At 40.9% G+C, this 27,654-nt stretch overlaps 1 protein-coding gene across 1 annotated transcript in view; it reads right to left on the minus strand.

Moving 5' to 3' along the window:
* Window positions 1-27,654, minus strand: part of LOC128655699 (pancreatic secretory granule membrane major glycoprotein GP2-like) — a 94,787-nt gene that overhangs the window by 36,159 nt on the left and 30,974 nt on the right. Inside the window, exons 2-3 of the mRNA XM_053709278.1 lie at window positions 16,677-16,765; window positions 4,568-4,672 (exon numbers count right to left, since the gene is read on the minus strand). Of these exons, the coding sequence (XP_053565253.1) occupies window positions 4,568-4,672; window positions 16,677-16,765 (194 nt within the window). The remainder of the gene's footprint in view (window positions 1-4,567; window positions 4,673-16,676; window positions 16,766-27,654) is intronic.

The raw sequence follows: 27,654 nt of genomic DNA on the forward strand, positions 1-27,654 counted from the left end.
TGCCTTGGGGTCCCTGGACCTGGATCCGTAACAAGGAAGCTTGGCCTTCTGGCGAGACGCCATGAGATCCAGTTCTGGTTCGCCCCAATGAAGAACCAATTGTGCAAACACCTCCGGATGGAGTTCCCACTCCCCCGGATGAAAAGTCTGATGACTTAGAAAATCCGCCTCCCAGTTCTCTACACCTGGGATATGGATAGCTGATAGGTGGCAAGAGTGAATCTCTGCCCAGCGAATTATCTTTGAGACTTCTAACATCGCTAGGGAACTCCTTGTTCCCCCTTGATGGTTGATGTAAGCCACAGTCGTGATGTTGTCCAACTGAAATCTGATGAACCTCATCGTCGCTAGATGAGGCCAAGCCTGAAGAGCATTGAATATCGCTGTTAGTTCCAGAATGTTTATTGGAAGGAGTGACTCCTCCTGAGTCCACGATCCCTGAGCCTTCAGGGAGTTCCAGACTGCACCCCAACCTAGAAGGCTGGCATCTGTCATTACAATTGTCCAATCTGGCCTGCGAAAGGTCATACCTTTGGACAGATGGACCCGAGATAGCCACCAGAGAAGAGAATCCCTGGTCTCTTGGTCCAGATTCAGTAAAGGGGACAAATCTGTGTAATCCCCATTCCACTGACTGAGCATGCATAGTTGCAGCGGTCTGAGATGTAGGCGTGCAAACGGCACTATGTCCATTGCCGCTACCATTAAGCCTATTACTTCCATGCACAGAGCCATCAAAGGGCGAGGAATGGAATAAAGAACACTGCAGGAATTTAGAAGTTTTGATAACCTGGACTCCGTCAGGTAAATTTTCATTTCTACAGAATCTATCAGAGTCCCTAGGAAGGAAACTCTTGTGAGGGGGGATAGAGAACTCTTTTTTTCGTTCACCTTCCACCCATGCGACCTCAGAAATGCCAACACTATGTCCGTATGAGACTTGGCAATTTGGAAGTTTGACGCCTGAATCAGGATGTCGTTTAAATAAGGGGCCACTGCTATGCCCCGTGGCCTTAGGACCGCCATGTATTGACCCTCCTGGATCATAGGTAGGATGGTACGAATAGTCTCCATCTTGAATGATGGAACTCTGAGGAATTTGTTTAAGATCTTTAGATCCAAAATTGGTCTGAAGGTTCCCTCTTTTTTGGGAACCACAAACAGATTTGAGTAAAATCCCTGTCCCTGTTCCTCCTTTGGGACTGGATGGATCACTCCCATAACTAGGAGGTCTTGTACACAGTGTAAGAATGCCTCTCTCTTTATCTGGTTTGCAGATAATTGTGAAAGGTGAAATCTCCCTTTTGGGGGGGAAGCCTTGAAGTCCAGAAGATATCCTTGGGATATAATTTCCAATGCCCAGGGATCCTGAACATCTCTTGCCCACGCCTGGGTGAAGAGCGAAAGTCTGCCCCCTACTAGATCCATTACCGGATAGGGGGCCGTTCCTTCATGCTGTCTTAGAGGCAGCAGCAGGTTTTTTGGCCTGCTTACACTTGTTCCAGGTCTGGTTAGGTCTCCAAACCGTCTTGGACTGAGCAAAAGTTCCCTCTTGTTTTGCATTAGAGGAAGTTGATGCCGCACTTGCCTTGAAGTTTCGAAAGGCACGAAAATTAGACTGTTTGGCCCTTGGTTTGGACCTATCCTGAGGAAGGGCATGACCCTTTCCTCCAGTGATATCAGCAATAATCTCCTTCAAACCAGGCCCGAATAGGGTCTGCCCCTTGAAGGGAATGTTAAGCAGCTTCGATTTTGAAGTAACGTCAGCTGACCATGATTTAAGCCATAGCGCTCTGCGTGCCTGGATAGCAAAACCAGAATTCTTAGCCGTTAGTTTAGTCAAATGAACAATGGCATCAGAAACAAAAGAATTGGCTAGCTTAAGTGCTCTAAGCTTGTCAAGTATTTCATCCAATGGAGTCGCTACCTGTAAAGCCTCTTCCAGAGACTCAAACCAGAACGCCGCAGCAGCAGTGACAGGCGCAATGCATGCAAGGGGCTGTAGGATAAAACCTTGTTGAATAAACATTTTCTTAAGGTAACCCTCTAACTTTTTATCCATTGGATCTAAGAAAGCACAACTGTCCTCGACAGGGATAGTAGTACGCTTTGCTAGAGTAGAAACTGCTCCCTCCACCTTAGGAACTGTCTGCCATAAGTCCCGTGTGGTGGCGTCTATTGGAAACATTTTTCTAAAAACAGGAGGGGGAGAGAACGGCACACCTGGTCTATCCCATTCCTTAGTAATAATTTCTGTAAACCTTTTAGGTATTGGAAAAACATCAGTACACACCGGCACTGCATAGTATTTATCCAGTCTACACAATTTCTCTGGCACTGCAATTGTATCACAGTCATTCAGAGCAGCTAAAACCTCCCTGAGTAACACGCAGAGGTGTTCAAGCTTAAATTTAAATGTAGAAATATCAGAATCAGGTTGCATCATCTTCCCTAAATCAGAAATATCACCCACATAAAGAAGCTCTCCTTCTTCAGCTTCTGCATATTGTGAGGCAGTATCAGACATAGTTCTTAAAGCGTCAGTATGCTCTGTATTTCGTCTAACTCCAGAGCTATCTCGCTTTCCTCTAAATACAGGTAGTCTGGCTAATACCGCTGACAGTGTATTATCCATGACTGCCGCCATGTCTTGTAAAGTAAACGCTATGGGCGCCCTGGATGTACTTGGCGCCATTTGAGCGTGAGTCCCTTGAGCGTGAGTCAAAGGATCTGACACGTGGGGAGAGTTAGTCGGCATAACTTCCCCCTCGACAGATTCCTCTGGTGATACATTTTTTAAAGACAGAATATGATCTTTATTGCTTAAAGTGAAATCAGTACATTTGGTACACATTCTAAGAGGGGGTTCCACCATGGCTTTTAAACATAATGAACAAGGAGTTTCCTCTATGTCAGACATGTTTATACAGACTAGCAATGAGACTAGCAAGCTTGGAAAACACTTTAAATCAAGTTAACAAGCAAATATAAAAAACGGTACTGTGCCTTTAAGAGAAACAAATTTTGTCAGAATTTGAAAAACAAAATTTTTGCAGTGTGTATAATAAGCTAACAGAGCATTGCACCCACTTGCAAATGGATGATTAACCCCTTAGTTCAAAAACCGGATCAAAAAAACGATATAGACGTTTTTTAACAGTCACACCAAACAGCCACAGCCTTGCTGTGGGCTTACCTTCCCCAACAAACGATTTTGGAAGCCTAAAAGCCCTTTAGAGATGTCCTGTAGCATTCAGGGAACGCCTGGATGTCTCAGTCTGTAATAGTTAATGCACACAAAAGCACTAAACTAGGCCCCTCCCACTCATAGTAACACAGTGGAAAGCCTCAGGGAACTGTTTCTAGGCAAATTTAAGCCAGTCATGTGGAAAAAAACTAGGCCCCAATAAAGTTTTATCACCAAAGTATATATAAAAACGTTTAAACATGCCAGCAAACGTTTTATATTGTAAATATAAAAGAGTTTTACCTCAGAAAGTAAGCATGATACCAGTCGCTATTAAATCACTGTATTCAGGCTTACCTTACATAAATTTGGTATCAGCAGCATTTTCTAGCCTTCATTTCATCTTCTAGAAAAATCTTAACTGCACATACCTCATAGCAGGATAACCTGCACGCCATTCCCCCGCTGAAGTTATCTCTCTCTTCAGACATGTGTGAGAACAGCAATGGATCTTAGTTACAACCTGCTAAGATCATAGAAATCCCAGGCAGATTCTTCTTTTTTCCTGCCTGGAACAAAATAGCACAACTCCGGTTCTATTTAAAAATAATAAACTCTTGATTGAAGCAAAATAACAGCTACATTTCACCACTTATCTCTTACTACCTCCATGCTTGTTGAGAGTTGCAAGAGAATGACTGGATATGGTAGTGAGGGGAGGAGCTATATAGACAGCTCTGCTGTGGGTGTCCTCTTGCAACTTCCTGTTGGGAATGAGAATATCCCACAAGTAATGGATGATCCGTGGACTGGATACATCTTACAAGATAAATTTACATTTTTCTTTAATGAGTCAGATACAGCATACAATTTCAAACAATTTTCCAATTTTACTTCTATTATCTGATTTGTTTTGGTCTCTTGGCATCCTTTGTTGAAAAGCATACCAAGGTAGGCTCAGGACATGCTGATTGATGGCTGCAGATATATGCCTCATGTCATTGGCTCATCCGATGTGTTCAGCTAGTAGTGCATTGCTGCTTCTTCAACAAAGGATACTAAGATAATGAGCAGATGAGATAATACAAGAAAATTGTTTAACATTGTATGCTCTATCTGAATCATGAAAGAAAAAAATTTGGGTTTCATGTCTCTTTCATTGATTTAAGCTCTGGGTGTATTGAGCAGTTTTGACTGGCTTGTACATTCCTTTATTTTGAGTTTTGGAAACAATATTCTTTTTAGTACATCATATTATGGGGTTCTATGCTGCTGTTATAGTTGGACAATTTTACTTTTACTTGGTATTCTGTTAACCTTGCATTTCAATTGCTATCAAATTAGTGGAAAAAGAGATGATCAATTAGTGTTTTCTGTTACCATTAAAGTCCCACAGTCTGTGAAGTTGGTTTGAATACTAAATATATAGGAGTGTTCGGTTTCTCTGCCACGACATTCAGGATCATTTAGGTGCAAATCTGAAATCTAAGGAAAAGCAAAGAGGTTGTAAAAATGTATTTGATCTGAAATTACAATTAAAATGATTGATTACTTTTTTGTTTATCATATTTGTATTGTAAAATAATATACAATCGTAGAAAATAGACTATGGTAAACCATTAGAAGTACTCATTGCTTCTTAAAATATATACTTCCACCCCACTCTGTCTGGGACAAATAATAGGTCTATCTATCTATCTATCTATCTATCTATCTATCTATCTATCTATCTATCTATCCTTATGTCCTAGTACTTTACCCTGGAACCTCAGATTGACTAAGACTTCCCAGAAATGGCAAGACAACACACTGCATTGCTCTTCCCTGTCCTTGGAACACACAGACTCCACCCCCAAAGAACCGTGGCCACACTTCAGCCAACCAAATACACTGAGAACTCCCAAGGGTGTTACAACTATTTGTAACTTCCAGTAGACACATACAAAACCCAGAAAATTGGTGTATACTGTCCATTTAAATGTAATATTCAAATTATGCACTATACGAATTAGAAAAGTTTGAATAAATATATTTGTTTCTATAATGTATCATTTTACTAAATTCCCTACTATATGAACTATTGAACTTCAGAATAGTTAAATAGTAAAATTTAATGTTACATTCGAAATTTTCGAATGTGGATACTCAATATAATTATAAACATTCAAAAATTTATGTAACATTCGAAAATCGGAAAGAAAATTAGTTTAATGAATTTAAAGGGTTTTTCTGTTTTTATTGACATTCGTTTGTCCAAAACAAATGTCCACAGGACTATTCGTTCGACCAAATAAATTGTAATTTTGACAGTTTCGCCGACCCCTAGGTGTGTGGAATCCCTTTTACATTATTTTTTTTACACACAGATTTGTTTGGACAGTCTCTTTTTTTGCCTCTTTTATATCTCTCCATTCAGCAAGGGAAAGAGATAAGGGGCAACTTAATGGGTGACACCCATTATTTTTTAGAAACTCAATGGAATTTAGAAAAACAACCATTTAAATTACAGTAAAATGGAACATAATAAATAATTTAAGTATATTTTAAAGGGAACAAAATAAATAAAGTATATTGTAAAGTTTTTTTAATTAAACATTGTATATAAAATCTCATACTGTTTAATATCCCTTTAAATCAGATGTATATTATGGCCTAGGCCAACAAGGCCCCTGCCTAGGGCAACATATTTGAGGAAGATGGGGGGCGGCATTTTTTGCATACTGCCCCTTTAAATTTGGCGTTCTCACTTCCACTTGGCTGCTAAAATTTAGCCCAGTGCAGCTGGATACTTTGTAGGCCACACAGCTGGGAACACCTAACCCCAGTATGCCTTGCGGTTAGCCACTGTACTTAATAGAAAAAAAAAAGAAAAATCATAAACAGTATAAATTCTCCTGAACAATTCCATTCTATGTTGCCTTTAACAAAGATGGCCGTTGTCAACCCAGCACACATATAACTTTTTATATGTCAGAAGGTGTTACAAAACATACAGAAATCTGATTGTAAGTGACCTATGGTAAATTTGATCATCAGGAAGAGATCTGCAGTCTGTACTTTGGTACAGACTATGGCCCCTATTTAAAAAAGTCTGGCGGACCTGATGCGACAGTGCGGATCAGGTCCGCCAGACCTCGCTGAATACGCTCGCCATATTCAGCATTGCACCAGCAGCTCACAACAGCTGCTGGTGCAACGCCGCCCCCTGCAGACTCGCGGCCAATGGGCCGCCAGCAGGGGGTGTCAATCAACCCGATCGTACTCGATCAGGTTGATTTCCGGCGATGTCTGTCCGCCTGCTCAGAGCAGACGGACAGGTTATGGAGCAGCGGTCTTTTGCAGGCTCGCCAGAAACCCGGGGCATCAAGGTCCATTCAGAGCTTGATAGATAGGCCCCTATAGATCTGATTCAGCAGCTGGAGTCGGGTTCTTTGCAGGCTGATGAGTTCTTCTGCATGGTGCTGTCTTTACTGGGCATCCACAGAACTAAGTCCCAGCTCTCTGCACTTGTCCACAACTTGAGCAGAAACAACCCCACTATGTATTCATAGTTAGTAGACTTACATGCCACATATTTTCAAAAGGTAAGTTCTGTTAAACTTAGAAAATATGCCTTTTGTAGTGACTGGAACAGCGCTAGGTAGAAATTGTGTGAAATATTTATGCAGTGTTTTTGCATATAAGGTGTACGTGTGTGCAGTATTTTTGTGCATGAGGTGTATGTGTGTGCAGTATTTTAGTGTATGAGGTGTATGTGTGTGCAGTATTTTTGTCTGGGAGGTGTATGCGTGTGCAGTGTTTTTGTGTGTGAGGTGTATGTGTGTGCAGTGCTTTTTTGTATGAGGTGTATTTGTGTGAGGTGTATGTGTGTGCAGTGTTTTTGTGTGTGAGGTGTATGTGTGTGTAGTATTTTTGTGTGTGAGGTGTATGTGTGTGCAGTGTTTTTGTGTATGAGGTTTATGTGTGTGCAGTATTTTTGTGTGTAAGGTGTATGTATGTGCAGTATTTTTGTGTGTAAGGTGTATGTATGTGCAGTGTTTTTGTGTGTGAGGTGTATGTGTGTGCAGTATTTTTGTGTGTAAGGTGTATGTATGTGCAGTGTTTTGTGTGTGAGGTATTTGTGTGTGCAGTGTTTTTGTGTGTGAGGTGTATGTGTGTGCAGTGTTTTTGTGTGTGAGGTGTATGTGTGTGCAGTATTTTTGTGTGTGAGGTGTATGTATGTGCAGTGTTTTGTGTGTGAGGTATTTGAGTGTGCAGTGTTTTTGTGTTTGAGGTGTATGGGTGTGCAGTATTTTTGTGTGTGAGGTGTATGTGTGTGCAGTATTTTTGTGTGTGAGGTGTATGTATGTACAGTGTTTTTGTGTGTGAGTTGTTTCTTTGTACAGTATTTGTGTGTGAGGTGTATGTATGTACAGTGTTTTTGTGTGTGAGGTGTATGCGTGTGCAGTGTTTTTGTGTGTGAGGTGTATGTATGTGGAGTGTTTTTGTGTGATGTGTATGTGTAGTGTTTTTGTGTGTGAGGTGTATGTATAGGCAGTGTGTTTGTGGGATGTGTGTGTGCAGTGGGTTTGTGTGTGAGGTGTATGTGTGCAGTGGTTTTGTGTGTGAGGTGTATGTGTGTGCAGTAATTTTGTGTATTATGTGTGTACAGTGGTTTTGTGTGTTAGGTGTATGTATGTGCAGTGTTTTTGTGTATGGGGTTTATGTGTAAACAGTGTTTTTGTGTATGAGGTCATTTGTCATTTGTGTATGAGGTGTATCAGCATAGAGGTGATAGTTGAAGCCACAGCTACTGATAAGTTTACCCAGTGAGGAAGTATAAATAGAGAAGAGTAGAAGGCCTAGAACAGAGCTTTGAGGTACTCCAACAGACAGAGGCAATGAAGAGGAGTCGCCGCCAGCAAATGAGACAGGAAAATACCTATTAGAGAGATAAGAGTAGATCCATGAGAGGGCAATGTCACAGAGCCCAAGGGAGCTGAGAGTCCATAGGAGGAGGGGATGGTCAACAGTGTCAAAGGCAGCAGACAGGTCAAGTAAGATAAGTATAGAATAGTGGCCATTGTTTTTAGCAGACAGAAGATCGTTAGTAACCTTGGTGAGGGCAGTCTCACTTGAGTGTTGGGGACAGAAGCCAGATTGCAGGGGGTATGTGCAGTGTTTTTGTGTGTGAGGTGTATGTATGTGCAGTGTTTTTGTGTGTGAGGTGTATGTATCGGCAGTGTTTTTATGTGCGAGGTGTATGTATGTGCAGTGTTTTTATGTGTGAGGTGTATGTATGTGCAGTGTTTTTATGTGTGAGGTGTATGTATGTGCAGTCATTTTGTGTGTGAGGTGTATGTATCGGCAGTGTTTTTATGTGCGAGGTGTATGTATGTGCAGTGTTTTTATGTGTGAGGTGTATGTATGTGCAGTCATTTTGTGTGTGAGGTGTATGTATGTGCAGTGTTTTTGTGTGTGAGGTGTATGTATGTGCAGTGTTTTTGTGTGTGAGGTGTATGTATGTGCAGTGTTTTTATGTGTGAGGTGTATGTATGTGCAGTCATTTTGTGTGTGAGGTGTATGTATGTGCAGTTTTTTTTTGTGTGAGGTGTATGTATCTGCAGTATTTTTATGTGCGTGAGGTGTATGTATGTGCAGTGTTTTTATGTGTGAGGTGTATGTATCTGCAGTGTTTTTATGTGCGAGGTGTATGTATGTGCAGTGTTTTTGTGTGTAAGGTGTATGTATGTGCAGTGTTTTTATGTGTGAGGTGTATGTATGTGCATTGTTTTTGTGTGTGAGGTGTATGTATGTGCAGTGTTTTTGTGTGTGAGGTGTATGTATGTGCAGTGTTTTTGTGCGTGAGGTGTATGTATCTGCAGTGTTTTTATGTGTGAGGTGTATGTATGTGCAGTGTTTTTGTGTGTGAGGTGTATGTATGTGCAGTGTTTTTGTGCGTGAGGTGTATGTATCTGCAGTGTTTTTATGTGTGAGGTGTATGTATGTGCAGTTTTTTGTGCGTGAGGTGTATGTATCTGCAGTGTTTTTATGTGTGAGGTGTATGTATGTGCAGTGTTTTTGTGTGGGAGGTGTATGTATGTGCAGTGTTTTTGTGCGTGAGGTGTATGTATGTGCAGTGTTTTTGTGTATGGGGTTTATGTGTAAACAGTGTTTTTGTGTATGAGGTGTATTTATGGGCAGTGTTTTTGTGTACGAGTTGTATGTATATGCAGTGTTTTTGTGTATGAGGTGTATGTGTGTGCAGTATTTTTGTGTGTGAGGTATATGTATTATTATTCTTTATTTATAAAGCGCCAACAGATTCCGCAGCGCTGTCCATGGGTAACAAAGATAAAAGGACAGTACAATATGAGACACCAGACAAAATTTAGCAAACAAATACAAGGGGAAGTGGGAGCCCTGTTCCCGTATGAACTTACAATCTAAATGGGTAGGAGGGTGAGAAACAGGAGGTGGGGACTGCAAAGGTGGGAATGATGTTAGTGTGGAGGTAGATGAGGGCAACTACTAGACAATTGGAATTCATTAGTTACTGATTTGGTGATAGGCTTCCCTGAACAAGAAGGTCTTTAGGGAGCGTTTAAAGGAGGAGAGGTTGGGGGAAAGTCTGACAGCTTGATGAAGTGCGTTCCAGAGGGTTGGTGCCGCACAAGAGAGGTCCTGTAGTCTAGCATGAGAGGAGGTGATGGTAGAAGAGCCAAGGAGTAGATCGTTGTTGGATCTTAGGGGACAGTCTGGAGTATATTTGTTGATGAGTGAGGACAGGTAGGGGGGGCTGCATTGGTAAGGGCTTTGTAGGTCAGAGTGAGAATTTTGAATTTAATTCTGCTGTGAATGGGGAGGCAGTGAAGGGACTCACAGAGGGGTGCAATGGATACAGAGTGTCGGGAGAGGTGGATTAGCCTAGCAGAGGCATTTAGGATGGATTGAAGGGGGGAGAGGCGGGAGAGAGGAAAGACAGTTAGTAGGTTGTTACAGTAGTCAAGCCGGGAAATTACTAGGGAATGGATTAGCTGTTTAGTAGTTTCAGCACTCAGAAAAGGATGAATTTTGGAGATATTGCGTAGGTGGTTGCGACAGGATGAAGAGAGCGATTGGATGTGGGGTATGAAGGACAGATTGGAGTCAAGTGTAACTCCTAGGCAGTGGACTTGGGGTGATGGGGAGATAGTGGTGTCACCAACAGTGATAGTAAAGTTAGAAACTGGAGTATAATTAGATGGGGGGATTAGAAGAAGCTCAATCTTGGACATGTTGATTTTTAGGTGGTGAGAGGCCACCCAGGAAGAAATGCCAGATAAGCAGTCGCTGATGTGGGAAAGGACAGAAGGAGAGAGTGCAGGGGTGGATAGGTAGATCTGAGTATCATCAGCATAGAGGTGATAGTTGAAGCCACAGCTACTGATAAGTTTACCCAGTGAGGAAGTATAAATAGAGAAGAGTAGAGAGCCTAGAACAGAGATTTGAGGTACTCCAACAAACAGAGGTAATGGGAAGGAGTCGCCGCCAGCAAATGAGACAGGAAAATACCTATTAGAGAGATAAGAGTAGATCCAGGAGAGGGCAATGTCACAGAGCCCAAGGGAGCTGAGAGTCCATAGGAGGAGGGGATGGTCAACAGTGTCAAAGGCAGAAGACAGGTCAAGTAAGATAAATATAGAATAGTGGCCATTGTTTTTAGCAGACAGAAGATCGTTAGTAACCTTGGTGAGGGCAGTCTCAGTTGAGTGTTGGGGACAGAAGCCAGATTGCAGGGGGTATGTGCAGTGTTTTTGTGTGTGAGGTGTATGTATGTGCAGTGTTTTTGTGCGTGAGGTGTATGTATCGGCAGTGTTTTTATGTGCGAGGTGTATGTATGTGCAGTGTTTTTATGTGTGAGGTGTATGTAACTGCAGTGTTTTTATGTGCGAGGTGTATGTATGTGCAGTGTTTTTGTGTGTAAGGTGTATGTATGTGCAGTGTTTTTATGTGTGAGGTGTATGTATGTGCAGTGTTTTTGTGTGTGAGGTGTATGTATGTGCAGTGTTTTTGTGTGTGAGGTGTATGTATGTGCAGTGTTTTTGTGCGTGAGGTGTATGTATCTGCAGTGTTTTTATGTGTGAGGTGTATGTATGTGCAGTGTTTTTGTGCGTGAGGTGTATGTATCTGCAGTGTTTTTATGTGTGAGGTGTATGTATGTGCACTGTTTTTGTGTGGGAGGTGTATGTATGTGCAGTGTTTTTGTGCGTGAGGTGTATGTATGTGCAGTGTTTTTGTGTTTGGGGTTTATGTGTAAACAGTGTTTTTGTGTATTAGGTGTATTTATGGGCAGTGTTTTTGTGTACGAGTTGTATGTATATGCAGTGTTTTTGTGTATGAGGTGTATGTGTGTGCAGTATTTTTGTGTGTGAGGTATATGTATTATTATTCTTTATTTATAAAGCGCCAACAGATTCCGCAGCGCTGTCCATGGGTAACAAAGATAAAAGGACAGTACAATATGAGACACCAGACAAAATTTAGCAAACAAATACAGGGGGAAGTGGGAGCCCTGTTCCCGTAGGAACTTACAATCTAAATGGGTAGGAGGGTGAGAAACAGGAGGTGGGGACTGCAAAGGTGGGAATGATGTTAGTGTGGAGGTAGATGAGGGCAACTATTAGACAATTGGAATTCATTAGTTACTGATTTGGTGATAGGCTTCCCTGAACAAGAAGGTCTTTAGGGAGCGTTTAAAGGAGGAGAGGTTGGGGGAAAGTCTGACAGCTTGATGAAGTGCGTTCCAGAGGGTTGGTGCCGCACGAGAGAGGTCCTGTAGTCTAGCATGAGAGGAGGTGATGGTAGAAGAGCCAAGGAGTAGATCGTTGTTGGATCTTAGAGGACGGGCTGGAGTATATTTGTTGATGAGTGAGGACAGGTAGGGGGGGCTGCATTGGTAAGGGCTTTGTAGGTCAGAGTGAGAATTTTGAATTTAATTCTGCTGTGAATGGGGAGGCAGTGAAGGGACTCACAGAGGGGTGCAATGGATACAGAGTGTCGGGAGAGGTGGATTAGCCTAGCAGAGGCATTTAGGATGGATTGAAGGGGGGAGAGGCGGGAGAGAGGAAAGACAGTTAGTAGGTTGTTACAGTAGTCAAGCCGGGAAATTACTAGGGAATGGATTAGCTGTTTAGTAGTTTCAACACTCAGAAAAGGATGAATTTTGGAGATATTGCGTAGGTGGTTGCGACAGGATGAAGAGAGCGATTGGATGTGGGGTATGAAGGACAGATTGGAGTCAAGTGTAACTCCTAGGCAGTGGACTTGGGGTGATGGGGAGATAGTGGTGTCACCAACAGTGATAGTAAAGTTAGAAACTGGAGTATAATTAGATGGGGGGATTAGAAGAAGCTCAATCTTGGACATGTTGATTTTTAGGTGGTGAGAGGCCACCCAGGAAGAAATGCCAGATAAGCAGTTGCTGATGTGGGAAAGGACAGAAGGAGAGAGTGCAGGGGTGGATAGGTAGATCTGAGTATCATCAGCATAGAGGTGATAGTTGAAGCCACAGCTACTGATAAGTTTACCCAGTGAGGAAGTATAAATAGAGAAGAGTAGAGGGCCTAGAACAGAGCTTTGAGGTACTCCAACAAACAGAGGTAATGGAGAGGAGTCGCCGCCAGCAAATGAGACAGGAAAATACCTATTAGAGAGATAAGAGTAGATTCAGGAGAGGGCAATGTCACAGAGCCCAAGGGAGCTGAGAGTCCATAGGAGGAGGGGATGGTCAACAGTGTCAAAGGCAGAAGACAGGTCAAGTAAGATAAATATAGAATAGTGGCCATTGTTTTTAGCAGACAGAAGATCGTTAGTAACCTTGGTGAGGGCAGTCTCAGTTGAGTGTTGGGGACAGAAGCCAGATTGCAGGGGGTATGTGCAGTGTTTTTGTGTGTGAGGTGTATGTATGTGCAGTGTTTTTGTGCGTGAGGTGTATGTATCGGCAGTGTTTTTATGTGCGAGGTGTATGTATGTGCAGTGTTTTTATGTGTGAGGTGTATGTATCTGCAGTGTTTTTATGTGCGAGGTGTATGTATGTGCAGTGTTTTTGTGTGTAAGGTGTATGTATGTGCAGTGTTTTTATGTGTGAGGTGTATGTATGTGCAATGTTTTTGTGTGTGAGGTGTATGTATGTGCAGTGTTTTTGTGTGTGAGGTGTATGTATGTGCAGTGTTTTTGTGCGTGAGGTGTATGTATCTGCAGTGTTTTTATGTGTGAGGTGTATGTATGTGCAGTGTTTTTGTGCGTGAGGTGTATGTATCTGCAGTGTTTTTATGTGTGAGGTGTATGTATGTGCAGTGTTTTTGTGTGGGAGGTGTATGTATGTGCAGTGTTTTTGTGTGGGAGGTGTATGTATGTGCAGTGTTTTTGTGTATGGGGTTTATGTGTAAACAGTGTTTTTGTGTATGAGGTGTATTTATGGGCAGTGTTTTTGTGTACGAGTTGTATGTATGTGCAGTGTTTTTGTGTATGAGGTGTATGTGTGTGCAGTATTTTTGTGTGTGAGGTATATGTATTATTATTCTTTATTTATAAAGCGCCAACAGATTCCGCAGCGCTGTCCATGGGTAACAAAGATAAAAGGACAGTACAATATGAGACACCAGACAAAACTTAGCAAACAAATACAGGGGGAATTGGGAGCCCTGTTCCCGTAGGAACTTACAATCTAAATGGGTAGGAGGGTGAGAAACAGGAGGTGGGGACTGCAAAGGTGGGAATGATGTTAGTGTGGAGTTAGATGAGGGCAACTATTAGACAAGTGGAATTCATTAGTTACTGATTTGGTGATAGGCTTCCCTGAACAAGAAGGTCTTTAGGGAGCGTTTAAAGGAGGAGAGGTTGGGGGAAAGTCTGACAGCTTGATGAAGTGCGTTCCAGAGGGTTGGTGCCGCACGAGAGAAGTCCTGTAGTCTAGCATGAGAGGAGGTGATGGTAGAAGAGCCAAGGAGTAGATCGTTGTTGGATCTTAGGGGATGGGCTGGAGTATATTTGTTGATGAGTGAGGACAGGTAGGGGGGGCTGCATTGGTAAGGGCTTTGTAGGTCAGAGTGAGAATTTTGAATTTAATTCTGCTGTGAATGGGGAGGCAGTGAAGGGACTCACAGAGGGGTGCAGTGGATACAGAGCGTCGGGAGAGGTGGATTAGCCTAGCAGAGGCATTTAGGATGGATTGAAGGGGGGAGAGGCGGGAGAGAGGAAAGCCAGTTAGTAGGTTGTCACAGTAGTCAAGCCGGGAAATTACTAGGGAATGGATTAGCTGTTTAGTAGTTTCAGCACTCAGAAAAGGATGAATTTTGGAGATATTGCGTAGGTGGTTGCGACAGGATGAAGAGAGCGATTGGATGTGGGGTATGAAGGACAGATTGGAGTCAAGTGTAACTCCTAGGCAGTGGACTTGGGGTGATGGGGAGATAGTGGTGTCACCAACAGTGATAGTAAAGTTAGAAACTGGAGTAGAATTAGATGGGGGGATTAGAAGAAGCTCAATCTTGGACATGTTGATTTTTAGGTGGTGAGAGGCCATCCAGGAAGAAATGTGATGTGGGAAAGGACAGAAGGAGAGAGTGCAGGGGTGGATAGGTAGATCTGAGTGTCATCAGCATAGAGGTGATAGTTGAAGCCACAGCTACTGATAAGTTTACCCAGTGAGGAAGTATAAATATAGAAGAGTAGAGGGCCTAGAACAGAGCCTTGAGGTACTCCAACAGACAGAGGCAATGGAGAGGAGTCGCCGCCAGCAAATGAGACAGGAAAATACCTATTAGAGAGATAAGAGTAGATCCAGGAGAGGGCAATGTCACAGAGCCCAAGGGAGCTGAGAGTCCATAGGAGGAGGGGATGGTCAACAGTGTCAAAGGCAGCAGACAGGTCAAGTAAGTTAAAGGGAAATTAAACCTAAAAAAATTATTTCATGATTCAGATAGAGAATACCATTTTAAACAACTTTCTAATTTACTTCTATTATCTAATTTGCTTCGTTCTCTTGATATTCTTTCCTGAAAAGCATATCTAGATTGGCTCAGTAGCTTCTGATTGGTGGCTGCACATAGATGCCTCATGTGATTGGCTCACCCATGTGCATTGCTATTTCTTTAGCAAAATATATCTATAGAATGAAGCAAATTAGATAATAAAAGTAAATTGGAATGTTGTTTAAAATTGTATTTTCTATATGAATCATGAAATAATTTTTTTGGGTTTAATGTCCCTTTAAGTATAGAATAGTGGCCATTGTTTTTAGCAGAAAGAAGATTGTTAGTAACCTTGGTGAGGGCAGTCTCAGTTGAGTGTTGGGGACAGAAGCTAGATTGCAGGGGGTATGTGCAGTGTTTTTGTGTGTGAGGTGTATGTATGTGCAGTAATTTTGTGTGTGAGGTGTATGTATGTGCAGTGTTTTTGTGCGTGAGGTGTATGTATCTGCAGTGTTTTTATGTGAGAGGTGTATGTATGTGCAGTGTTTTTATGTGTGAGGTGTATGTATCTGCAGTGTTTTTATGTGCGAGGTGTATGTATGTGCAGTGTTTTTGTGTGTAAGGTGTATGTATGTGCAGTGTTTTTATGTGTGAGGTGTATGTATGTGCAGTGTTTTTGTGTGTGAGGTGTATGTATGTGCACTGTTTTTGTGTGTGAGGTGTATGTATGTGCAGTGTTTTTGTGCGTGAGGTGTATGTATCTGCAGTGTTTTTATGTGTGAGGTGTATGTATGTGCAGTGTTTTTGTGCGTGAGGTGTATGTATCTGCAGTGTTTTTATGTGTGAGGTGTATGTATGTGCAGTGTTTTTGTGTGGGAGGTGTATGTATGTGCAGTGTTTTTGTGCGTGAGGTGTATGTATCTGCAGTGTTTTTATGTGTGAGGTGTATGTATGTGCAGTGTTTTTGTGCGTGAGGTGTATGTATCTGCAGTGTTTTTATGTGTGAGGTGTATGTATGTGCAGTGTTTTTGTGTGGGAGGTGTATGTATGTGCAGTGTTTTTGTGCGTGAGGTGTATGTATCTGCAGTATTTTTATGTGTGAAGTGTATGTTTGTGCAGTGTTTTTGTGTGGGAGGTGTATGTATGTGCAGTGTTTTTGTGCATGAGGTGTATGTATCTGCAGTGTTTTTATGTGTGAGGTTTATGTATGTGCAGTGTTTTTGTGTGTGAGGTGTATGTATGTGCAGTGTTTTGTGCATGAGGTGTATGTATCTGCAGTGTTTTTATGTGTGAGGTTTATGTATGTGCAGTGTTTTTGTGTGTGAGGTGTATGTATGTGCAGTGTTTTTGTGTGTGAGGTGTATGTATGTGCAGTGTTTTTGTGTGTGAAGTGTGTCTATTTCTTGTCTAGGTTTACTTGATTTAATACATATTTTTACTACAGGAGCATTGCTTCATATCACTTTAAGTTTGTTTAGAATGACTTTCTGTCTTTATTATTTTCACAACCCATGAGTAACAAAATACATTTATATTATTATTACAGTTTTACTTACTGAAATTGGAGGCTGCTTGGCCAAAAAAAACTCATTTGGAATTTCAACTTCTATCAAGTCCTTGGTACAAATGACGGTCTCGTTGATTTCTGTGTAAATATTATGTATTTAATAAAAAATCAGAACAAAAAGCAACACAATCCAATCCAAAATAGTGGCATTTAAATTTGTATCTAAGCAAGGCAAAATGTTCAATAAACAATGTAGGTAGATACACAGGGATTGTTAAAGGGACATGAAACTCAAGATTAAACTTTCAAGGTTCAGATAAAAAATGCAATTTCAATTTACTTCTATTATCAAACAAACTAAATTCATATGGTAAGATTAAAAATATCTAAGAAAGATTAAAAAAAAAAAGGTTGCACAGTAAAATATAAAATATTTAAATGTATAGCGTATGTAGTGTGTGCTAGTTATATTAAAGTAAAATTGTACTGTAAAATATTCAACCCTTTAATATGTTTCCAATGATCCATCCCATTGGCCTGGCGATATATTCCAAATAACGGAGCTGAACCAAGTGCCAATGAGTGGTGACTTGTCCCCATAGGAAATAATAGAGATTGCGGATTCAGCAAAAATCTACCAACATTGCCACTCGTCGGCACTATCAGCGGTGGAGGGGAGGCTGTACTTGAAGTGTTCCTATACAACACAGAAGTTTTCTGTGTATAGGGTTGCCAGCTGTGCTTCATAAAAATACCTGACACGCTATAGGTGATTGGATATGGGACGTAGCTGGGTTCACAAAATGTCTCCACAAAAGCTCAAACTTAGGCCCCACCATTGATCCCACCACATATATTTTTTACAACTAAGCAGTCATTTTATCCCCTTGGTTGCCAGTAACACATGTACAGAGCAGTGATGTGACCCCTTTGGCTGCTAGAGGTACACACCCATCAGTGATTGAACACCCCTATGGTTGCCTGTAACACATATAATAGAAAATGCACAGTGTAACTTCTTTTTGAGCCATATTTCTAATGCATAAAGGCCTAGAAGGCCCTTTACATTTAGCTGACAGGAGTCTTTAAAAATACGGGACATTTAAGTGTCCAGTATTTTTGTACAGATTTTACTGGACAGCCTGCTAAAATACTGGACTGTCCAATTGAATACTAGACACCTGGCAACTCTATCTGTGTAGGAACAGTTTAAATAATACATACCTAACTGTAACTAAACCTACACTATACGCCTAACACGTATATGCATTTTATTGTATAATGCATATTATTTTAATTATTTTATTGAATTTAATAGCTGTTTAAACTGTTATTTTATTTTTAAACAATAATATTTTTTTCGTTATATAAATATGTTATACAAGTCAGTCTCTGCGACCTATAGTTTTACATAACTGCATAATGTTTAACTTTGCAAAGTTTACCAAATGCAGCTATGTAAAAATTAAAAGTTGCAGCTATTGACTTTTATAACATAATTATATAATGAAAAATATTTTTATTTAAAAAAAGAAAAAAAGATCATGTAAACCCCCTAAACTATTTAAATTCAATACAATAATTAAAATAATATGCATTACACAAGAAAATGCATATAATTAAAACATTGTATATATACATTGCTACTCTAAACTACAAACCCCTTATGCACCCTCACATCCATTGCAACCTAACACGCTACACTATTAACCCCTAAACCACCACAACCCCAACCGCAATAAACTACCTACTCCACTTAACCCCTAAACCACCAATACCCCACCACAATAAGCCCTACACTACTTAACCCCTAAACCGCCACATCCCCCCTTACACTATCCCTTAATCTATTAACCCCAAAGAGCTTACCCCCCCAAGACCCCTAACCTAGGACTCCAAATCCAAATTCAAATCAGCCAATAGAAAAAGCTTTCATTCTATTGGCTGATTTTAATTTAGATTTGAAAATATGCAAATAGAAATGCAAGGACACCCAATATAAGGGGGAACTTCACATTCAATCTTCAGTGTGCTTCAGTGACAGCATAAAGATGATATTGGGTGGAAGAAAAGAAGACAGATCTGATGGAAGATGGAAGAAGACGCCTTGGATGCAAGAGTTTATAGAAGAGGAGCTCTTTTGGAGCTGCCCAGCTAAGGAGCCGGATTCAAGTTGTTGAGTACTAAATTTTGGGGGTTAGCATGAGGGAAATTTGGGGGGGTTAGCTTAGGGATTTTAGATTAGAATTTTTTTTAAAGATCGATAGATTTTTGTGATGCACAACAGTTAAAATTACTTCAGGGCAATGCCAACAAATGCCCTCCTTCAGCAATTTTTTTGGATAGGTTTTTATTTTTTAACTTTCTTTTTAGTCCCTTTAATCTGTTTACAATACTCTGGTATGCATCTCTTCTGCTCCCTTTATCTGCCTGGCTGCCTTTCCACGTCCCTTTAATTTGTTTGCAATTCTCTGGTATGCATCTCTTCTGATGTCTGAATTTGACTTTTCTGTAAATTGGTTATCAGTTTTTCTGTACAATTTCTGTGGGCATCCCAAGCCATTTGTTCCCCCCCCCCCCCCGCAATCTAATCCAAGTGTTTGCAGCTCCAGTCTAGCTAACTAGTCTGCATGTAAACAACTGTCTTGAATCAAATCATTACAACTCAAATCTCACTTCTATGTACAGCTGAGCACAGGCTATCTGAGTCTTGGCTATGTGGGCCCTGTGATTCAATGTGCCCTGGGTTATAAGTAGCAGAGTTAAGAACTGGAGGAAACTGCAGACCCCACTAACAGGTAATCCTTACTAACTATACACCTGCACAATGCTTTCTATATCTTTTCCGCTATTTCTGCCTACCCTTCTCCTAAAACTTACTGCATGTCCCTATAACAATAACAACAACCCCACACTATCCTTATCTCGCCCTCCCTTCTCTCATCCCCTATGGTGTCTTTTCATCAACTACTCGGTCTCCTTAGAAATACTTCCCCATCTAACTCTCCAGTCTCTAATCATACCTGCTCCTACAAGTCTCACTCTCACCTTCTGTCACTCGTACTGCTTGCTGCTGGCGACATCTCTCCTAACCCTGGCCCTGCAGCAATCGCCAAACTTTTACCCTCTCGCTCCCACAATACAAACTCTAGGTCACGCAATCCTAATAATCTCATCTCCATTAACCCACAGAGCTTATCCCCTTTCTTATCTTGTGCTCTCTGGAATGCTCGCTCTGTCTGTAACAAACTGTTCACGACCTGTTTGTTTCTAACGCATTCAATCTTCTAGCAATTACTGAAACCTGGTTATCTTCTTCTGACACTGCTTCCATTGCTGCTCTCACAAACGGTGGTCTCCATTTTAGCCACACACCTAGGCCAGGTGAGAGACATGGTGGCGGTATTGGAATCTTACTCTCTCCCTCCTACTCTTATCAGCACCTGCCTCCTCATCTATCTCTCTCCTTCTCCTCCTTTGAAGTCCACTGCATCCGCCTGTTCTCCCCCCTCTCCCTCAGAGCTGCAGTTATCTATTGCCCCCCTGGACCAACCTCTCAATTCCTTGACAACGTTGCTGCCTGGCTTTCTCACTTTCTCTCTACAAATACACCTGCTCTAATCCTAGGGGACTTCAACATCCCCATTGATAACCCCTTCTGCACCTGCTGCCTCTAAACTTCTCTCACTCACAAACTCCTTTGGTCTCTAACAATCTACCCTATTTCCTACTCAACATGACAGTCACTCTATTGATCTGATATTTTCCTACCTCCATCTGCTCATCTGTAATCTTAATGTACAAGTTAAATCTACTTCTCCCCCTCAACCCCGTACCTTTAGAAATCTGCACAATGTGGATCCTCTCCAACTTTCCAACCTTATTCAAAAGCGCCTCCCCTACACTTAAACAATATCCTGCCCAACTTACTATAACACTACTCTCTCCTCTGCACTTGACACCCTTGCTCCTCCACTCCTACTCCTATCAGCACCTGCCTCCTCCCATCTCTCTTCTTCTCCTCCTTTGAAGTCCACTGCATCCTCCTGTTCTCCCCCCTCTCCCTCAGAGTTGCAGTTATCTATTGTCCCCCTGGACCAACCTCTTGTCAGGGTATATGAATATTATAAATGAAAATTATATATATATATATATATATCGATATAATTTTCATATATATATAGTTGGTGAGACCACAGAATTAATTAAATATGAGGCTATTTACATCAGTGCTATTTCACTGTAAATCACAACCCCCCCTGCCAAATGGTTTTGGCTGGGTGAAGACACGTTTATCCTAATTAAAAGATAACATTGTTTTTGAAGCTCACAGCCTTGCAGGGGGTAGCAAACAGGGAATGGATGGAGACAACGTTCTGAGCCTAAAACTAGATAAGCAAATAAAATTCTGACTACATAGTGATTAGCATAGACTTGTTAATTACCCCTGCTGTGTATGGAGCAATGAAAATTTGACCAGCTAAAAAACACGTTTTTAAATTATACTCTTAACCCTAAAATACAGCATAGAAATTAATATATATATAGATATAAAATGTTTAAGTTATTCCAAAATTAATAACATTTCTCTGTGTTCCAGGAAGCTAATGGAAAATGACAGGAAGAATATGAATATGGATATCTGTGGACCTAAAAAGCAATGATAAATAACACTATTATTTTATGTCAGATCTGCGTAGACAAGATTCATGCATTCAGGATTTATTAGAAATATGAAATATATTATATTCATGTTGGGATGCAGTGCAGTACTGAATATGAAATACGCTATGGTTTTTATATAAATGCCAGGATACTGAAGACTATTTTAAATGGTTTTTAAGCTAATAGTTAGCAGTATAAATTACTTTGATGTAATATGATATTAAAAAGAATACTGATGTTTCATATTAAAATAATCAGAAGGAATAATGTGACATAGTACAATACATTTGAACATGTAAATTATTAATGTAAAGAAATTATGGCATTTATTACACATTTTAAAGAAATATTTTTAAATGTTAGAAATGATTAAATGTATTGCTGTTTGTTTGTCATGCTGCCCCCCGATGGCCAAAATCTGGTGTTGCGATGCAAGAATTACAGCCAAAAGACAATTGGTTGTTAACAAAGATGCATCTCCCTAGCAACATACATTTCCAAAATGAACAGATCACAAAGCAGATCCGTAGGGCCTCCCATTTTTCTCACCTATGATTAAAGAATATAAACTGGAATGCAGGATGAGAAGGGTACTGATGCTGATTTTTGCTAAACTGACTGATAACTGGTTGCGTGGGAGACAGTCAACACTCTAAGCAAATTTTGGCTATACCTTCCTTATCTATTGCAAAGACACCTATTTTTATATGAGGTGGGACAAGTTTTGAAGCTGAATTCATTTTGGTAAAGTATATATATATAAAGGTTGCTAAAAATATAGGTAAACATTTAAGATAAGCATTCCTTGTTGCTGTAGTAAATAAATTTAAAGAGCATATGTGTATTTTAAAACTAGTATTTCATAGTCTGTGTATTTTAAACTAATCATTAGTGGTAAGCAATTTATCCTGGAAAATTTACATATATTTATATATATTCTAGAATTGTCTTAATTGTAATAAGAATTTATTTCAGTTAGATAAATTGGCATTAAAATTGACTGTTTACATTAAGGATATATGTACTTTTAGTGTCCTAATTAGAATTGCATGAGAATCAATTGTGGGTTAAATAATTTAATTGTATTGTTTGAATATTAGTGGCTTATATCTTGGTCTCAGTGTGATATTTTAATGCAATTCAATTGTGAATAAGGTTAGTTATAAAGTTACAATTTGGGTTGCTTTGTAAAGAGTATAGCATATTTTAATAATTCAAATGTGTATAGTATTGATTCATATTCTAGTTCCTACAAATATATTTCAATGTGTTTATAGATATTAACTAATAATAAAGAATTCAGGAATTTATATTAATTTTATGGTTTTTGGTATATGCATATTTTATTGGGGTTTAGTTTAAAGGATAATTATTAAATATATTGTGTTATAACCCAGCCATATACTGACACTCTCAATTCCTTGACAACTTTGCTGCCTGGCTTTCTCACTTTCTCTCTACAAATACACCTGCTCTAATCCTAGGGGACTTTAACATCCCCATTGATAACCCCTTCTGCACCTGTTACCTCTAAACTGTTCTCACTCACAAACTCCTTTGGTCTCTCACAATCTACCCAATCTGCCCAATGTGGATCCTCCCCAACTCTCCAACTCTATTCAAAAGCACCTCCACTACACTTCCACAATATCCTGCCCAACCTACTTTAACACTACTCTCTCCTCTGCACTTGACACCCTTGCTCCTCCACAAATACACAAAACCCCACGTCATCAGCTCCAGCCCTGGCACTCTCAGCAAACATGCTACCTGCAAAAATGATCCCGTGATGCTGAACGTGCCTTAAGGAAATCCCGCTCTGAGACAGATTACCTCCACTATAAGTTAATTCTTTATTCTTACTCCTCTGCCCTTCACCAAGCAAACTTACTTCTCTTCTTTTATATCTACTCACTCCTCAAACCCTTAATGTCTCTTCTTTATTTTCAACTCTCTCCTCTATTCACCTGCACCACCCCCTTCATCTTCCTTTAGTGCTCAAGACCTGGAAGGCTACTTTTTCAACAAAACACTTACCATCCAAAGTAATGTCCCAACAAAAGACTGCAACCTTCCATCTCCGCCCCCGGTCACCCCATCCACCACTCTCGGCACCTTCCCCCCAACCACTGAGAAAGAAGTGAGTTCCCTATTGTCTTCCTCACACCTCACTACCTGCCTACTTGACCCTATCCCTTCACATCTAATACCTTCTCTGTCTTCTACCCTCAATCCAGCTGTTACTTACATATTCAACCTATCCATTACTACCGGTTCACCCCCATCCTCAAAAACCCTCCCTCGGCCCCAATTCTCCTGCAAACTACCGCCCCATATCACTGCTTCCGCTAGCTTCAAAAGTACTGGAAAAACTAGTTTTCGATCGCTTAACCCACTTCCTGGCCTCCAACTCATTGCTTGACCTCCTGCAATCTGAATTCCATCATCAACACTGAGACTGCCCTCACTAAGATTACTAATCTTCTTTCTGCTAAAAACAACGACCTCTACTCTATACTTACCTTACTCAACCTGTCTGCTGCCTTTGATACTGCTGACCATCCCCTTCTCCTACGGGCTCTCAGCTCCCTTGGGCTCAGTGACACTGCCCTCTACTGGATCCACTCTTACCTATCTAATAGCTCCTTTTCTTTCTCATTTGATGGAAACTCCTCATTACCTCTGTCTGTTGGGGTACCTCAAGGCTCTGTTTTGGGTCCTCTACTCTTATCTATTTATACTTCCTCACTGGGTAAACTTTTCTGTAGCTATGGCTTCAACTTTCACCTCTGTGCGTATGATACTCAGATCTACCTATCCACCCCTGCACTCTCTCCATCTGTCAATTTTCTAATTAGTGACTATTTATCTGGCATTTTTTCCTGGATGGCCTCTCACCACCTAAAAATCAACATGTCCAAGACAGCTCCTTCTATTCCCCCTCTAATTCTACAGTTTATAACTTTTCTGTCACTGTTGGCGACACCACTCTCTCCCCATCACCCCAAGTCCACTGCCTAGGAGTTACACTTGTCCTTCATACCCCACATCCAATTGCTCTCTTCATCCTGTCACAATCACCTACACAATATTTGCAAAATTTCATCCGTTTCTGAGTGCTGAAACAACTAAAGAGCTAATCCACTCCCTAGTAATTTCCTGACTTGACTACTGTAATAACCTACTAACTGGCCTTCCTCTCTCCCGCCTCTCCCCCCTTTAATCCATCCTAAATGCCTCTGCTAAACTAATCCATCTCTCCCAATGCACTGTATCTGCTGCACCTCTCTGAGAGTCCCTTCACTGCCTCCCCATTCACAGCAGAATTAAATTCAAAATTCTCCCCCTGACCTACAAAGACCCTTAACAACTCAGCCCTCACCCATCTGTCCTCACTCATCAACAAATATACTCCAGCCCGCCCTTAAGATCAAACAATGACCTGCTCCTGGCATCTTCTACCATCATCTCCTCCCATGCTAGACTACAAGACTTCTCTTGTGCTGCACCAACCCTCTGGAGCACACTTCCTTGAGCTGTCAGACTTTCCCCTACCCTCTCCTCCTTTAAACACTCCATAAAGACCTTTTTGTTCAGGGAAACCTATCACCAAATCAATAGCTAATGAATTTCACTTGCCTAATAGTTGCCCTCTTCTAACTCCACACTAACATCATTATCATCCTACCCATCTACATTATAAGTTCCCAAAGGAACAGGGCCCTCAATTCCCCCTGTATTCATTTGTTTAATTTTGTCCGGTTTCTTATATTGTATTGTACTGTACTTTTTATCTTTGTATCCATGTACCCATCTGTTGGCGCTTTATAAATAAATAATAATAATAATAGTATAGGGTTTTTCTTTTTTTCATGGCAAAAGAGCTAAATCACTTATGCTCTTTTTCAGGACATTTTTTAACTTTTTAAAATAGAGATTTTTAGATTAGGAATTCTTAAACATAGGATTTTTATTTTTTTAAGTGCAAAAGAGCTGGGGGGGGTTTGTTTTTTAAAGATAGGCTTTTTTGGCGGGGGTGTAACTTTGGTTTTAATATAGGGTGTTTTGGATGCAAAAGAGATTATTACTTCAACCAGGGCACTGTCTGACAAATACCCCTTACAGGGCAATTTTTAGAGTAGATTTTAGTGTTAGTATAGGGTTTTTTAGGGGTGGGCTTTTTTTAAAGGGGACGTTAGTTTTAAGGTTGGCTTACTGGTTGTTGTTTTTTATTTTTGGTATTTATTTTTGGTAATATTTTTTTTATTTTTGGTAACTTAAGGGTGGTCTTAGGTTAGGGTTCTTTGAGGTGTTAGCCGTTATGGGGTTAAAAAGTGTAGGGGTAGCTTGCGGTGGGGTATTGGTGGTTAGGGGTTAAGTAGTGTAGGGGTAGTTTGTGGTGGGGTATTGGTGGTTAGGGGCTAAGTAGTGTAGGGATAGTTTGTGGTGGGGTACTGGTGGTTATGGGTTAAGTAGTGTAGGGGTAGTTTGTGGTGGGGTATTGGCAGTTAGGTGGTTAAGTAGTGTAGGGGTAGTGTGCGGTGGTGTATTGGCGGTTAGGGGGTTAAGTAGTGTATGGGTAGTTTGTGGTGGGGTATTGGCGGCTAGGCCGTTAAGTAGTGTAGGGATAGTTTGCAGTGTGGTATTGGCAATTAGGGGGTTAAGTAGTGTAGGGAGTTTAATGTGGAGAGTTATGTTTAGCGGTTAATAGGTTATGTTTATTAGGTTTGGTGATACATTTAAAAGGGATCCTTTACTTTACATCATCAATGTAGGTGGTAATGCTGCTTGGAATATTTTGCCAGCATTGCCACCCATTGAGATGTATAGTAAAGCGCCTCACGGCAATGCTGCCTTTATACAATGATGTCAGCAGCTTGGAATATTTTTCTGGCTTGCTCAATATTGTTGCAGATCCCTTTTGAATGTATTGCCACATTGAGGCATTTTCAATCACCTTCTATGTATAGACAAAGAGATAAGATAAGAAGGCATGTGTTTATAAAGACATAGATTAGATAAGGATGTCTGCTTTTTCTGTAAACTCAGCCCACTTAAATGGGCTGTGTTTTCAATGAGAAAATAATAAAACAATTTCACTTACCAAAATAAACCTAAATGGTCAATTGACAATATATTTTACACTGTGCAGCTGGTTTAAAAATGAATTGGAAATACATTAATGGGAAACAGTTATACATTACGCTGTCCATTTATTATTATTATCGGTTATTTGTAGAGCACCAACAGATTCTGCAGCGCTATAAACATAGGCGGAATACAAGGAAACATTTATAGGGATCAGATGGGTAGAGGGCCCTGCCAAGAGTCGCACTGTTGTAGTCAGCTCTAAAGAAGGTGATCTACAAACAGCATGGCTCTTAGGCTTACATGCTAAGGGAGTTCAAGGGGATAGCAAGTCTTTAGGGAGCGCTTGAAGTTTTCAACACTAGGGGAGAGTCTTGTGGAGCAAGGCAAAAAGTTCCACAAGATGGGAGCCAGTCTGGAGAAGTCATGAGCAAAGTGAAGGGGACAGGAGGGAGAGTATCTGGAGACAAGGTCTGAGATATAGGGGGGAGCAGTGCAGTTGAGGGCCTTGTATGTCAGAGTGAGAATTTTGTGTTTAATCCTGGAGGCAAGAGGAAGCCAGTGAAGGGATTGGCAGAGAGGTGCAGCAGATGAAGAGTGACATGTAAGGGAGATGAGCCTGGAAGAGGCATTAAGTATGAATTGTAAAGGAGCTAGGTGGCAGCTGGGGAGACCAGAGAGGACAGAGTTGCATGAATCAAGGCAGGAAAGGATGAGAGAGTGGATCCAAATCTTAGTTGTGTCTTGTGTAAGGAAATGTCTAATTTTAGAGATGTTTTTTATGGTGAAAGTGGCAGGATTTATCCAAGGACTGAATGTGAGGAGTGAAATAAAGATCTGAGTCAAGTGTGACCCCAAGACATCGGCATGCGGGGTAGGGGTAATGATGGAGTTGTCGACAGTTATAGAGAGATTGGGGGTGGAGATTTTGGAAGAAGGGGGGAAAATAAAGACCTCAGTTTTGGAGAGATTTAGCTTGAGGTAGTTAGAGGACATCCAGGAAGAGATGTGAGAAAGACAGTTAGTGACATGGGTTAGCTAGGAAGGAGAAAGGTATGGTGCAGAGAAGTAGACTTGGGTGTCGTCGGCATACAAATTATATTTATATTTGGGACTTTATCAGGGAACCTAATAAATTGAGAAGAGAAGAGAAGAGGACCGAGGACAGAGCCTTGCGGTACCCCAACAGAAAGTGGTGATGGGGCAGAGAAGGCTCAGGAGAAGGCTACACTAAAGGTATGGTTTGACAGGTAGGAAGAGAACTACAAGAGGGC

This window comes from Bombina bombina, chromosome 4 (genome assembly GCF_027579735.1).
Source record: "Bombina bombina isolate aBomBom1 chromosome 4, aBomBom1.pri, whole genome shotgun sequence".
Taxonomy (NCBI): domain Eukaryota; kingdom Metazoa; phylum Chordata; class Amphibia; order Anura; family Bombinatoridae; genus Bombina; species Bombina bombina.